This window comes from Myotis myotis, unplaced genomic scaffold, assembly GCF_014108235.1.
Source record: "Myotis myotis isolate mMyoMyo1 unplaced genomic scaffold, mMyoMyo1.p scaffold_m19_p_2, whole genome shotgun sequence".
Classification (NCBI taxonomy): domain Eukaryota; kingdom Metazoa; phylum Chordata; class Mammalia; order Chiroptera; family Vespertilionidae; genus Myotis; species Myotis myotis.
Window position 1 is genome coordinate 159,853,506 of NW_023416324.1, and position 14,845 is coordinate 159,868,350.

Below are 14,845 nucleotides of genomic sequence, written 5' to 3' on the forward strand. Positions count from 1 at the left end.
AGGTGCTAGGCTCTAAAGTTAGGTGACAAACAAGAACAATGTAAAACCTAAAGTCCAGCTGTAGCAACAGGCAATGAACACACACAACTAAGCAAGTAATTACAGATTGTGGTTAAGTGCTGGGTAAGGAATGAATGGAACTTCAACAACAGAATAATTGGTTTGGGGGTGGGGAGAGTAAAATTTCCTTTTGATGGGTTGCTCTGAAGGACCTCTCTGAAAGGCGACATACAGAAAGTCCTGGAGGGTTAGAAGGTGCCAGTCAGACCATGGGCCAAGGAAAGTGTTGAGGCAGGAAGAACAGGAAGAATACGAGCCCTGAAGCACAGGCAGCTTGGTGGTGGTGGGGGGGGGGGGGGGAGGGGGATGGGAGAGACGGGTGGAGGGGTGAAGACAGGGAATAACTGTCTCTGTGACTGGATCTGAGTGGACAAGGGCAGAGGAGAGGCAGGAGATGAGGTCTAGAGGGCCAGGTCCATACCATGTTGGGCTCACAGGTCACAGGGAGGAGTTGGAGAGAGCAATGAGAAGCCATTGTAGGGTTTTAGGGGAGTGATAACCAACATCCAAGTGACATTAACAAATGTATCATTTGGGGTGCAAGGAAGAAGAAGCGGGCAAATGCTTTCTGAGATTTTACCCTTGCCTCGGGGAGACATGAAATGACTTGGATTCAGGAGTGGGCAGAAGAGATTTTGGAGGTGGAACTGACAGAACATGGTGATGGGTTGGGTGGGCCTGCTGAGAAGTGAGGGTGAGTCAAGAATGACTTCTAGGTTTTGAGCTTTGGATTTTTCAGGTATTACCTACCAACCATAGACTGGGCACTCCCTGTCCATCTTATTACTGTACATCTTGTGCCTCAGGGTGTAGTAGGTGTTCAATAAATGTTCTAGAATGAATAACTGATTGCATGTATGAATGTTTTAGCATATGGAATAAGCTCAGTACGAGTTTTTTTGGAATGTTTCAATGGAAGTAAACTTCACATAACAGAATTAACCATTTAAAAATGTATAATTCAGTGGCATTTAGTACATTTACCATGTTGTGCAACCATCACTTCTGTCTACTTCCAAAATATTTTCATCACCCACGAAGGAGATCTTCTACCCACTGAGCAGTGTTCCCATTCTCCCCTCCCCCCAACCTCAGGAAACCACTAATCTGCCTTCTGTACCTATGGATTTACCCATTTGTAGATGGTTTACAAACATACAATCATACAATATGTGATCTTGTGTCTGGCTCCTTTTTAGCATAACATTTTAATAGCATAATATTCTTGGTTTTTAGCCACAGTGTAGCATGGCTGGAAAATATTCTATTGTTGTTTAGACATTTATCCCTCAATGGTTGTTTCCACGTCTTGGCTATTGTGAATAATGCTGCTATGAACATCGATGTATAAGTATTTGTTTGAATACCTGTTTTCAGCTCATTTGGGTATATAAGCAGGAGTGGAATTGCTGGGTCATATGTTTAACTTTTTGAGGAGCTGCCAAACTTTTTTCCAACAACTCAATAAAGTATTTTCCAAATGAAAAAAGAAAAGAAAAGAAAAGTTAGGTGGAAGCCTGGGGGGCAGGGAAGAGGGCTTTGGGAATCCTCTGCAATCAGCACTGGACCGGGCCGTTTGCAGACTGTGTGTTCTGCTGAATGACTCTGGGCTGACTCTTCATCTCATCTCAAAGAGTGTGTGTGTTGGGAGGGGGGGGGGGAAGGGGGGACGAGGGGGGGGGTGGAGTTACCTCTGTGAGCTGAATGAGGCCGTTTCTAAAGTTCTAGGCACAGAGTGATGTCCCAAATCAATTGCCTTCCCGGACCTTGCCATTTCATAATCCACTCAAGCTCCTACTTGGCCTCGGGGCCAATTTCACACCTACAGGTCTTACAGCCCAGCCTTGCTGCAAACTACAGCTCCCAGCAAGCACTTCTTCCTGGACGCCTCTCCCCGCCCGGTGCGCATGCTTTGGCAGACGTGGCACCGGGAACTCGGAGGCGGGGTGCATTTGGGAAGTGGCGGTGGCATTTGGACCCGGCGGAGCTGCGGGCGCGGGAGCCCCAGTGGAGACCGGAGCCGGCCGTGGGCAGCGGCGGCTGGGATGGCGCGGGCCGGGGCGGCGTGGCTGCTGTTGCTGCTGGCGATCTGGGTGAGGCTTTGGCACAGGGGTCCGGGCCGGGGCCAGCACGTGCGCCCAGCGTGCGGGTCCGCGCGCCCTCCTGCCGGCCCATCCTGGACGCGCGGGGAGCTGCCTCCTGCCACTGGGGTCGGGGCGTGTGTCCCAGGCCGGCAGGGACCGGAGGCTACAGGAGAGGCAGCGAGGCTGGCCCCGTGTCCTCCCCTCAGATTGCTCCGGGCCACGGGGGCTGGAGGGATCCCCAAGGCGCGGGGCGATCCCTCGCAGGGTGTTAGCGCGGGGGACACAACTTTGCGGGGGTGCAGGTCAGGGGGCGGCCGCCGGCTGGGGCGGGACGCCCGCGGGTTGGGGGAGGGTGCGCCGCGCCCCAGACTCCGGGCCCTGCACCTGTGTGAGTGCCGTGTGGGATCGGGGTGCTTTCCCCCGCACTGGCGGAAACCTGGTGTTAGGGTCACCTGCTTCTTGGTGTCAGCCCTGGGCGGCTGGGAAACCGCCGGCCCGCACCTGGCCCCCGCCCGCGGGGAGTTCTGCCCCTACACCCGACTGAGGCTGGACCAACCCCGGCCACTTTCTGGCCGTGTGACGCGTGTATCGTTTCATGTATCATTTCATGTATCTGATTTAGTCTCCTCACCCTTGAAATGGGAACGTTAAAGATACCCACCTCGCAAGGTTGCCCCGGGGGTCGGATGAGAAATCCGAGGAGGAAGCTCTGTAAACTGCAACATCACACAAGAGTGGAGGGGGGTGGGGTGGTCCCGGTGCTGGGAGTGGCGGGCTCTCCGAGAGGAGTTTGCTCCGTGTGGGTGCCGCCTCCAAGACATCCCTGGGAGAGGTCTGAACGGGTGTGCCCGCAGGGTCCAGAGCTGCCAGGGTTGGCCTTGGTGTTGCCTGGTGTTCCTGTGGCTGTGCGGTGGGATCATGTGCGGGCCTCCTTCCACCTTTTCCCATGACTCCTGGTCTCCCTTATTTTAAGACCATCTTGGCTTCTTTTTTCCTGAAGTTTCAAGGAACTTCCTGTGGCCGGCACCCTCTCCAACCCAGAGTTTTCAAGTTTTGTTTTTTTTTTTTTTCTCTCCCCTTTTGGGTGTGGCAAGGATGCTGGGCAAACAGGAGGAGAAAAAAATCGTGTGGCTTGAATTGGTTTCAGTACTTCCATCTCCCAATGCCCTGCCCTTTTGGGATCCCCAGTGGGGCGTGGCCCTTCTTCTGGAAGCTCCCTACCCCTAGTCGGACCATTCTCCCTCTGGGAGAGAACCAGGCTGGCGTGGGGCAGAGTCACTTCACCCATGTCTCCTTGTGCTTGACCATCGCTTGCATTCTGTTCCCTGGAGCCTGCTGGCCCTGGCCGGCCTCTGGGACAGGCAGGACCCCAGGAGGGGGCAGAGGGGACCATCTCTGGTGGGATTTCCTGTGAGGTCTTTGCACTTGGGCTGTTTCAGGAGGTCCTGCTTTCCTCCCTTCTCCCTTTCCCCCTCCCTCCTGTGAAAATAAAGGGCTTGGGAATGTGACTGGAAAGAAGTTTCATTCAACAAATATTTATCAACCACATCGTTGGGCGCTGGATTGGATTTTGGGTGGAGAGCAAAATACACATTGTCCCTGCCATCCTGTGTTTCCGTGGGTCGTCAGAGGAGTCAGTCCTGTGAGCAAATAAAGACAGGACAGCGAATGCTAATATCCGAAGGGCTGGAAGCTTCCCCTGAAGGGGAGCCATCCATTCATTCAGAGGGAGGGTCGGCCATGGCTTTCCTGAGGCAGTGGGTGAACAGCCTGGAGGGCGTGTGGGAGTCAGCGTTGAGGTCTGCAGGTGCCTTCCACCCAGGGGTTCAGAAGAGCGGTTAGGTTTGCTGAGAACACGAGAACCTGGGGATCCTCAGCAAGGAATTGCCGTTTTCTCCTTTCCCGAAGCCCTTGGCTTAGCAGGTGTGAGACACAGGTGCACCGTCAGTGGGGAGTGGCTGGTGGACACGAGGGTGAGCTTCTGTCAATCTAAACTCTGTGTCCCTCTGGCAAGGGCTTCCAGATCCGGGGAGTGGATCGAGTTTCTTTGTTCACTCAATATTTACTGAGGGCTGATATGTGCATAGCACTGGACTGTGATCTGAGCCATATAAAGAAGTATAAAGGAGTCTGTAGAGTTTCATGGGCAGGATGTACACCCACCACATGTTTTAATAGCAAAAATATGGAAATGGCGTACATGCTCAACAGTAGTGGCATGGTTAAATGACTTTTGGCCCTGTCCATCTCATGGGAAGTCATGTTTATGAAGAATATTTATATTTACTAGAGTGCTATGTTTATTATGAAAATACTGTGATGCTAATAAAGGATGTCTAAGGGTATGGGAAAGTTTCCTAGTGTGATAGGAAGGGGAAAGCAGATGAAGAACCAAATCCCAGGTGGCTGAAGATGGCTACATAAGTGTTGGAGGAATTAGCAGTGCAGCAAAGTGAACAGTGGCTGGTCTGGAAGGTGGAGTTGTGGGTGGCTTTTGCTTACTTCTTTGCTTATGCTTCTCTGCGTTTTCCAAGTGTTGCACATGAATATAGATTAGTTTTTGCTCAGAAAAGGGAACATTTTGAAAAGGTTCTTTTGGGAGCCTCAGCCTTCCAGAAGAATATCGGGGTAGAAGGAGTCACAGTCAGCACGTGGGACAAGTGGCTTCCAGCCCTTCCTGGCTGGGTGTCTCTGCCCTCAGGGCCTGCAGCTGAGGCGGCTGAGCTGTTCTGTCCTCATGCCTGCGGCGGACTGACCCCTCCTGCTGTCCAGCTCAGCTCCCTGCTGCAGCTGGCCAAGCCCTGGAGCTGGGCTGTGATGACGTTTTCACTGGTCCACAGACAAGTTGGAAAAATGACAATGGTGAGTGGTTTTTTTCATGAATCCAAATATTTTCAGTTTAAAAACTTGTTCATTCTCCTGAGGTGATGTCCATATTTGGGGATAGGGAGTGGTTTACAGTATCCTTTTGAAAAATGAAAGTTGTGCTGGTATATTGGGATTTTTTTAAAAGTCTTTTCTTGTTTATAGAAACAAGAAATTACACATTATGTTTAAACATATACATATATACATATACATTAAAACATATCCTGCCAGGCTGTGAGATTTGAAAGTCTGAAAACTGCTGATCTCACCCAGCTCTCTCATTTTGTAAAAGAAAAGTGAGGCTTCTAGAGGGAAGGGACTCACTCAAGGCCACCCCATTTCTAAAGGCAGAGCTGGGATTAGAGCCAGGCTCCTGTTTATAAATCAGGGTTCTGCCCACTCCATCTCTGTCATCCCAGGCCCCCCACCTGCTTCCCTCCTCCAAAGCCACTGCTGAGACCTCTTCCCTGATGGTGGCTTGAAGCTCAGAACCTGGTGGGCGGAGGTGCAGGAAGCAGGAGATGTTTTGCCCCGTCTCTCCTGCAGAGCTTTTCATGTGCACGTATTTAGAGTCGACATTATATATTTAATAGGCTTCTGTGGGCTGGCCTGGCACCTAATTGCCATTTATAATGCTGTTTGGAACCTGGAGTGCACTTTTCCCACGGAAATAAACACATTACAGAGGGAGATTTGAAGCAGAACTGGCGTGTAAGTTGGAGGAATGGCCGACTGCCGTATGAGTGGCAAATACTGAGTGCTGTGGATTCGGGCAAAGGCCAGGCTGTGGGGCGCTGACTGCCCCCAGCTCACGCCTCACAAGGAGGGCAGACTCTGAGCTCCGTGGCAGTGGATCCTCCCTGTCCCGGCTGTTGTGTCCCCAGCACCTAGCCCAGGCCCTGGCATGCAGTCCTCCCCAGTCCATGCTTGGTTGAAGGAATCCGTGTTGCCCACAGAGGAAGGAAACCATTCCAGACAGTAATGTGGGCAGAGGCGAGGTGGGCCTGGCTGGCTGGTAGGAAGGATTTGAGTCTGGGAATTGGGGAATAAGACTGCGAGAGTGGATCGTAAAGAAGCTTAAATGCCGACTTTGGGGACTCCATTCTGCAGATAATGGAGAGACATGATGAAAGCTGCCCTTTGAATAGCAAGGGTTGGAATGGGAGAGATCGGATTAATTTTCTCAGAGCAATACTTTATTCCTCTTACTTCTCTGTTGTCTAGTGTGATGGAGTGGAAAGACCGTGGGCTTTTAGCCAGCTGGACACTCAGGAGCTGTGTGACCTTGGGCCCTGCCTCAGTTTTTCTGTTTGTAAATGGTGGTCATAATACCCATCTCGCAGGGTTGAAAGGGTCAGAAATAACACAGGAAGCACCCAGCACAGCGCTGGGCCCTGGGAGCCCAATAAGTGGGAGCCATAGCTTTCACCTCAAGTTGCCAGAGAAGGTGCTGGAAAAGCCAGTTAGGAGGTGGTGGTGGACTGTGAATGGCCAGAACGGGTGGGAGCAGAGAGATGTGAGTGGGGACGCCCTGTGCTGCTGGCATTCTCTCTATCACAGTTCCTTGGAGCTGGCTCTTGCCTCGCTCCTTGCCCCTGGTGGGGGGAGCGGGGGCGGCGGGGGGGGGGGGGGAAATTGCAGAGGGGTTAAGGATTTAAGTGCTCTTTTTTTCCTCTCTTCTTTCTTCTGAAAGTGGAGCCTCTCTTGAGAATGGATAGACCAACCACACTGCCTCCCTGGAGGGTTCGCCCAGCATTGTGGTTTTGTTCTGTAGGGCTCTTGTGTCTTGCTTGGCCATTGTGGTAGGTTTTGTAGGCTGTCTGAATCACAGTGGGCCTGAGAGTGATGCATGGGCTATAAGGACAGCCTAAGTTCTCTTACATTACCCAGACTTTGATGGTTTATTTGCCCCCCACTCCCCCGCGCGCCCTACTCCTACTTCTTCCCTTTTTTTTTTTTTTTTTCCCCACACCTGGCATCCTAGGTCCCAGTGGGGAAGGGGAGGAGTGCAATGCTCCCCATTGCCTGGCCCATCACCTGGCCCATCCTGCAGCACTGACTGGAGCCGTACATTTGAGGATTTTCCATTTTCCGTAGGCACCCTGGTATGGAGGTTCCTCAAAACCTGGTACATTTGAGGAAGGCTTTCGAGTGTGCAAGCATTTCCACATATTTCACGTCTGTGTAGTCTTGATTCCCATGTTAACTGGGGGAGATAAGGGGATTAAATGCTATTCCCCGTAGAGGAGAGGGATGGGTGGGTGGACAGAGAGGTGGGAGGAGATAGAGCATCAGACAAGAGTGGGGGTGTGGCCTGGAAGGTGGAGGGGTAGACAGAGGGTTGAGACACAGCAATAGTTCTCAGGGGCTCACCTGAGTGATTAAGCAGCCAGGTTGCTAGGTGCTGTTTTCTGAAATAGCAACACCAGCCATTTTCCTGGGGTGTCCCTGAAACCTGCTCTTTAGCTCCCTGATAGCCTAAGTAGGGGTGCAGAGGCTGCCAGCTGGACGGGCCGCCAGCTGGACAATCGTCCCACCTTTCTCATCACTCCCTTCTCAGCTCCAGTTTGCGGTTCCCTCTGACCACCTTAGGTCCACAGGGCCTCTTCCCACACACCAGTGTGCGACCACTTCTAAGTAATTCGCTTTGTAGTCATGTGGTACTGGCTACACACTCACACTGAGTGCGGAGTTAGAAGAGCCTTTGGGTTCCCCAGGGTCATTCTGGGTCCCCAGTTTGATGTGCACTCTTCCCAGATGGCCTGATGGTGAGCCTGGGCCTGGCTTCGGTGTTTCCAACTCATTATAGCTGGCTGGGATGGGAGTAGGAATCCATCCCCCACAAGAATCCTACGGCTCCTCCAACCCCCTGGCCTGAGCAGATGTCTTTAATTCATGAGCAGATCCTTTAATCCTTGCCTTGGAAGGTATTAACGGAGATCCAGGTCGAGGGCTCTAAGCTGGGGCTTACACATAAAGATGATTTAGTGCCTGAGCCGAGACATGGGCTTGGCTGGAAGCTCTGCTGTTGGGCCAAGTAGGGCAGGCTCTGGGGAACAAGCCGGTTTGCTCTATGAGGGTCTCACCTTGGGTCCTTATTTGAAAGGAATGTGTGCCACGGTCTGCATGCTCCGCGTGTCACAGATCCTCATTCATTCTATAGGTCTTTTTTTTTTTTTTTTTAAAAAAAACAGGTATTTCTTGGGAGTCTCTTAGGAGTCAGACCTACCATGCTAAGGCATTGGGGACACGATGATAAATAAGATGGACACCATCCCTTTGTCCCATTGCTTAGTCACTAAGCCTTAGTGGGAGAACCACTGATTTGTTATTTAATTCAGGTAGAAAGTGCTGGAAGGAGGAAGCCTGAGGTGGGAAGAGAAAGTGTGACAGGGAGTCAGGAAAGGCTTCTCTGAGGACTTGTGGGCCCTTTCTTAGAATAACCTGTAAAACAACGCATAGGGTTATAAAGGAAACCAGAGATGCTGAAATAAGGTTATCAAAACATAGCAAATACGTGGTAAAAGAACATTTCTATTTCTTTGTTTATATCATATGAGAAGATCTAGTGTTGGGTTTGCTAAATTCTATAATTTTAAGTAGCATAAACAGTGTTTCAAGACATCTGCACCAACTGTAATGTGACAAGAAGATGTGATTTCTGTTCATGGCAAAGCCACAGGTACTGTTTGTTACCTACATGCATCGTGAAGGAAAATGAAGATGTTATGTTTCCCCATCCAAATTCATAGACCCCAGGGAAAAGGAAAATTATCCCAAATTTTGGAAATAAAAGATGATTTAGTGACTTTTTAATGTCACGCTTCAGCCTTGTCTCAGGAGCCCCCTCAGGTGCTCTGGAGAATGTAACTTCGCTTACTATCCTTTAGGACCCAGCCTCCGTGACTTAGAGAAGATGCAAATGATTTCTGTTTGGTAGAGAAGAGAGACCTGCCAGTTACCGCCCAGCAGGACACTCACCAGTTTGGTGTCTAATTTAGCAGTCTTGTATCCGGATCCTTTTTTAAAAATCAGTCATGCATATTACTTTCTTATAACTTCTTTTTTAAAAATCTTTTTTTAACCTTTTCTTATATCCTCTTTTGATGTAACTTTTATTTTTGTGGGTCCCTTATGAAAGAGTTCAATAACACTTTGAAATATGCTCAATATAGGATGTGAGGGTGTGGTGCTCAGAAGGGAGGCCTGGGCTGGAGATATGAATTTAGGGGTGCTGCCTAGGAGGTGGCCAGATGGGGGGAGAGGGCAGAGAGGAAGGAGAAGGTGGACTGCGTGAGCCCCAGGGACCCTCCACATTTAAAGGCTAGGGAGACGAGGGTTCCCAAAGAAGACAGGAAGGGTGGCTGGAGAGGTAGAAGGGGAACCAAGAGTGTTCCTCCAGGTTCAAGAGGTTGAACAAACCGGGAACTGGAGGATCCTGTAGGGATATCCGTGTGGCGGTTATTGTTGAACCCCCATCGAGAACCGTTTTGGTGGTGGGGCCGATCTGAGAGGGATGAGGGGTGGGTAGGAGAGAACGGGAGGTGGGAAATTCTGGCTGTGAAGGAAAGAGTGGCCTGGGGACCAGAAAGCGGTTTTTTAAAAGACAGGCCAGTGGTTAGAGGTTTTCCAACCAGCATAAGGGAGCGTGTCTAAACATGGATTTACTTCCAGGATAAGGCTCAGGAATCTGTATTTCTGAAAAGCCTGTTGTGCAGCTACCAACCAGACACATTGGTAAGTTAACAGCACTCAGTTTACGGGGTGGGTAGTACTTGGGTAGCCACGGTTGCTGCGCTCCACCGAGTGGTGTAGCCCAAGTTCTGCCCATGTCTCGGGCCACACACACAAGTGATACTGTGAGGCACCACTTGGCTGAGCATGTGCGGTTTTCGCGTCTCTCTGAAGGCACGTGGGGAATTGCGGGCTTGCAGGCGGAGAGGAAAGGTGGATCAGGTTGTCATCGCAGCGCTTTTCAGGAGCTCACATCCAGTAGCTACATGGGAAGGGAAAGCGGACTTCCTGGCCTCTGGGTCTTGTTCTGGGTGCAGCTGTAGGGAGTGGGAGGGAGCTCGAGGGCACCAGTGGGAAGTATTCACATGGATGGGCAAAGAGAAGAGCATGGGAGCTGTGCTCACAACACCCTGAGTCCTGGTGCTGCCATTTAGGCTTCACCCGAGGCCCGTCCCTTAACTCCTTTGAGCCTCGGTTTTCACATCTCCAAAGTGGGGATAGTTACACAGCGGTGGGCAAACTATGGCCCGCGGGCCGGATCCGGCCCGTTTGAAATGAATAAAACTAAAAACAAAAAAAAACAAAAAACGATTGTACCCTTTTATGCAATGATGTTTACTTTGAATTTATATTAGTTCACACAAACACTCCATCCATGTTTTTGTTCCAGCCCTCCGGTCCAGTTTAAGAACCCATTGTGGCCCTTGAGTCAAAAAGTTTTCCCACCCCTGGATAGTACCACATCCCACACTGATTATTTCTAGTTGTTTTTCAAACATGTTTACTACAACCCCTGCAAGAATAATTATACATTTAATCATTATAGCCAAGTGCATATGTATATAAATATAACAGGTACATTTCACTGAATACTTAGTATTTGCCACCTGTGGTACACACTGATGTTTCTATTTAATGTCATTAAAAAATGCAGGTGGTAACTCACGGAATTGATTTTATGACTCGGCGCTTGGGTTAAGGCCTGCGGGGTGGAAAACGCTGGTTGAGGCTCTCAACGCCGAAGGATTGAAGGCGATAATGTGTGTAAAAGCTCGATGTACACATGGGTCATGAGCACCTGAATTGTTTTCTTATCAACGATCGGAGCTTTGAGGCAGAGCTGGATTTCCGGAGTGAGAATTCACCTGCTCTTTCTCCCTTCCTGCTGCCTGATGCACTGTTGCTACCAGCCCTTTCTCGTTAGCCTGTGTCACATGTGCCCAGGCTGGCAGCGAGCCAAGCCCTCTTGGCTCTCAGAGAGGTTTTTCCAAAACATCAGGGCTTTAGGGCCTAAGTCCTGGTTAAATGCACTGCGGTTGCAATTTCAGGATAAGAAAACCTGTTTTTATAAGCTCTCGGATCAGTTGTCCTGCCCCCCTGCCCCATTGTCCCTTGTTGACAGCCACATTTGTGCTGCAGGGACTATGGGGTCGGGGAGACCATACTGTGTGTATACAATGTGGTTTTTAAAGGAAGCAAAAATATAAAAAGGATAGCTGGCTTTGTACAGGGTGTCCCCCCAAAATGTACACACACTTTAACAGCTCATAGCTCAAGCAGCACTTCTCAACCTGTGGGTCGCAACCCCTTTGGCGGTCGAACGACCCTTTCACAGGGGTCGCCTAAGACCATCCTGCATATCAGATATTTACATTATGATTCATAACAGTAGCAACATTACAGTTATGAAGTAGCAACGAAAATAATTTTATGGTTGGGTCACAACGTGAGGAACTGTATTTAAAGGGCCAGAAGGTTGAGAACCACTGGCTCCATGGATGTTTCTCTCTTTTCAGATGTAACCCATTGGAATTAATAATTATTCAAAGAGTGAGTACATTTTGGGGGACACCCTGAACTTACAGGAGCTGGCAGCCAGAGGTGCGTGGCTCCAGGACTCTGCTGCCTTTGTGCTCCACTCGTGTGCCGGCGTCTGTCAGACTCGGGTCTGAGTCACAGCTCTCGTCCTACGTGCTGTGTGATGCCGAGCAAGTTTCTAAACACCCCTCAGTCTCCGTTTCCTTCTCTATAAAATAGGGATCACAGAGGTGCCTACTTCATTCACCTGCCAAGGTAATTATATTAGATAATCATGTGAGCTGCTTAGCTTGCTCCTGGTGACACAATAAGCACTCTGTACTTCAGCTGTTACCATGATCCTGGGCTGATTGCTAGGCCCTGGATTTTGAAATGAAAGAATCTGCTCTTGCCCTAACCGGTTTTGCTCAGTGGATAGAGCAGCCGTGGGCAAACTACGGCCCGCGGGCCGGATCCGGCCCGTTTGAAATGAATAAAACTATTGAAAAAAAAGAACGTACCCTTTTATGTAATGATGCTTACTTTGAATTTATATTAGTTCACACAAACACTCCATCCATGCTTTTGTTCCGGCCCTCCGGTCCAGTTTAAGAACCCATTGTGGCCCTCCAGTCAAAAAGTTTGCCCACCCCTGGGATAGAGCGTCGGCCTAGGGACTCAAGGGTCCCAGGTTCGATTCCGGTCAAGGGCATGTGCCTTGGTTGCGGGCACATACCCAGTGAGGAGTGTGCAGAAGGCAGCTGATTGATGTTTCTCTCTCATCGATGTTTCTTACTCTCTATCCCTCTCCCTTCCTCTCTGTAAAAAATCAATAAAATATATTTAAAAAAAAAAAAAAGAATCTGCTCTTAGGTTCTATTCCTTGCTAACTACTTCCCCATTTCTCTTATTCTTAACTAGAGGCCCAGTGTCCTGGAATTCACGCACTCAGGGGCCAGGGGGGTGGGGGGGGGGGGGGAAGAAGGCAATTCACGCACTCGGGGGCGGGGGGGCGGGGGGGGGGAAGAAGGCATGTCCCTCAGCCTGGCCTGCACCCTCTCGCAGTTTAGGAGCCCTTGGGGGAGGTCTGACTGATGGGGAACTGGCCTAAGCCATCAGGTGGACATCCTTAGCACTGCCACAGGGGCAGAGAGGCTCCCACCACCGCCGCTGCACTCGCCAGCCATGAACCCGGCTTCTGGCTGACACACTGACCACCAGGGGGCAGCTCCTGCATTGAGTATCTGCCCCCTGGTGGTCAGTGCGTATCATAGTGACCAGTCGTTCTGCCATTCAGTCGATTTGCATATTAACCTTTTTATTATATAGGAGTAGAGGCCCAATGCACAAAATTCCAGGTGGGGTGTGTGTGTGTGTCTCTCAGCCCAGCCTGCACCCTCTCCAATCTGGGACATCCCTCTCACAATCCAGGACTGCTCGCTCCCAACCGCTTGCCTGCCTGCCTTCCTGATTCCCCCTAACCACTCCCCTGCCAGTCTGATTGATGCCTAACTGCTCCCCTGCCGGCCCGATTGCCCCTAACTGCCCTCCCTTGCCAGCCTGGTTGCCCCTAATTTTCCTCCCCTGCAGGCCTTGTCCCTCCCAACTGCCCTCCCCTGCAGGCCTGGTCCCTCTCAACTACCCTCCCCTGCAGGCCTGGGTCCTCCCCACCTGACCTCCCCTGCTGGCCATCCTGTGGCGGCCATCTTTGACCACATGGGGGTGGACATCTTGTGTGTTGGAGTGATGTTCAATTTGCATGTTTCCTCTTTATTAGATAGGATAAGCACATGTAGCTCCCTCAGCTAGTGAGGGGGTCCCACATCCCAGGGTCAGTCTGGTTCTCTCTCTCTCTTTGTCTTTCTCTCTCTCTCTCTCTCTTTCTCTCTCTCTCTCTCCCCCTCTCTCTCACACACACACTTGCCACTCAGGGACTTATGGTGATAGTTTTTATTTTGAAGGCTGCTGGGTAGACATTTGAACCAAGCATTGCTGGTGAAATCCCCAAACTTGGTTTGAGGTTAGGCCTCACTCCTTGTAAAGAATGGTGTTTAGCCACAGTGGTTGGAGACAGATGCCCAACCTTTGCCCTTTCAAGGGGCATAAATTACTCATATTTTAAAATCAGTGTTCTTTTGTATATGTCTCTCTCTTGCCCAAGACATTCTAGGTTTGTGTTGTATGCACATACTTTGCAGATTCCATATGATGCTTCTTATAAAAACTACATAATGTGAGGGGCGCAGAGGAGCAGACGGCAGCCGGAAGTGAGTTCAGGCAGGTCAGCACTGCTCTGACGTGGAGAGTGCCGTGAGCACTGTGGGGTGGTGGACCTTTACCAAAGGCCTGTGGAAGGTGTTCTTGGCATCTCTGTTTTTGTCTTTAGGTAACTTTTTTTTCCTCGCTCTAATTTCGAAATAATTTCTGACTGATAGAAGAGTTGCAAGAATACAAAGGATTCCTGTCTGCCCTTTACCCATATTCCACAAATACTAACATTTCATCTCATTTGTTTTATGATACTTTCCCTCTACATATATGCAGTGTACAGAGATGATGTTCCTTTGCTTCCTGTGATACTTCAGTATTTCTCTTTTTTTTAAAGATCTTTTTGTTGATTTTTAGAGAGAGAAGAAGGGAGAGGGGGAGAGAGAGAAACATCAAAGTGAGAGTAAAATATCAATTGGCTGCCTCCTGCACACCCCCTACCAGAGATTGAGCCTTCAACCCAGGCATGTACCCCGACAGGAAATCGAACCAGCAGCCTTTCAGTGCACAAGGTGATGCCCAACCGTCTGAGCCACACCAGCCAGGGCCTTCAGTGTTTCTTAAAAGGCAAGGATATTCTCTTACATAACCATAGCACAGTGACAAAAATCAGGAACGTGGCGTTTTGGCTCAGGACTCAGTACAGAACCACACGTTGAATTTAATTGTCTGAGCTCTTTAATCTCCTTTAAGCTGGACTAGTTTCTCAGTCTCTGTCTTTTGTGACCTTGACACTTTTTAAGAATGTCCCCTCCTTTGGTTTTTGACGATGTTTCTCTTTAGCTCATTCTGTCAGGAGGCGTATGAGGTCCATTTGACCCATTTCCTGGTGATGTTAGTGTTGATTCCTTAGTCAACGTTTCTCCGCTATGCAGTTACATTTTCATGTGGGGAGAGACTTTGAGATTGTTAATTATTTCCACGATGGTGGCCAAATGGAGGTAATTTTTTTCTTTAAATATTAAAACTGGACATGCCTATTATAGCGAGTTAGAAAAATAGACAAAGGGGGAGAATAAAAATCTCTCCAAGGA

General features: G+C 49.8%; 1 protein-coding gene across 2 annotated transcripts in view; it reads left to right on the forward strand.

The window, feature by feature from the left end:
• Window positions 1-1,993: 1,993 nt before the first annotated feature.
• The window catches only part of PDIA5 (protein disulfide isomerase family A member 5), an 84,869-nt gene continuing 72,017 nt past the window's right edge, over window positions 1,994-14,845 (forward strand). The window contains exon 1 of one of the 2 annotated variants that reach the window (XM_036350192.1): window positions 1,994-2,153. In XM_036350192.1, coding sequence (XP_036206085.1) covers window positions 2,106-2,153 — 48 coding nt within the window. In that variant the 5' untranslated portion in view covers window positions 1,994-2,105. Of the gene's footprint in view, window positions 2,154-4,387; window positions 5,007-14,845 lie in introns of those variants that run through there. The other variant, XM_036350193.1, reaches the window with a different exon arrangement.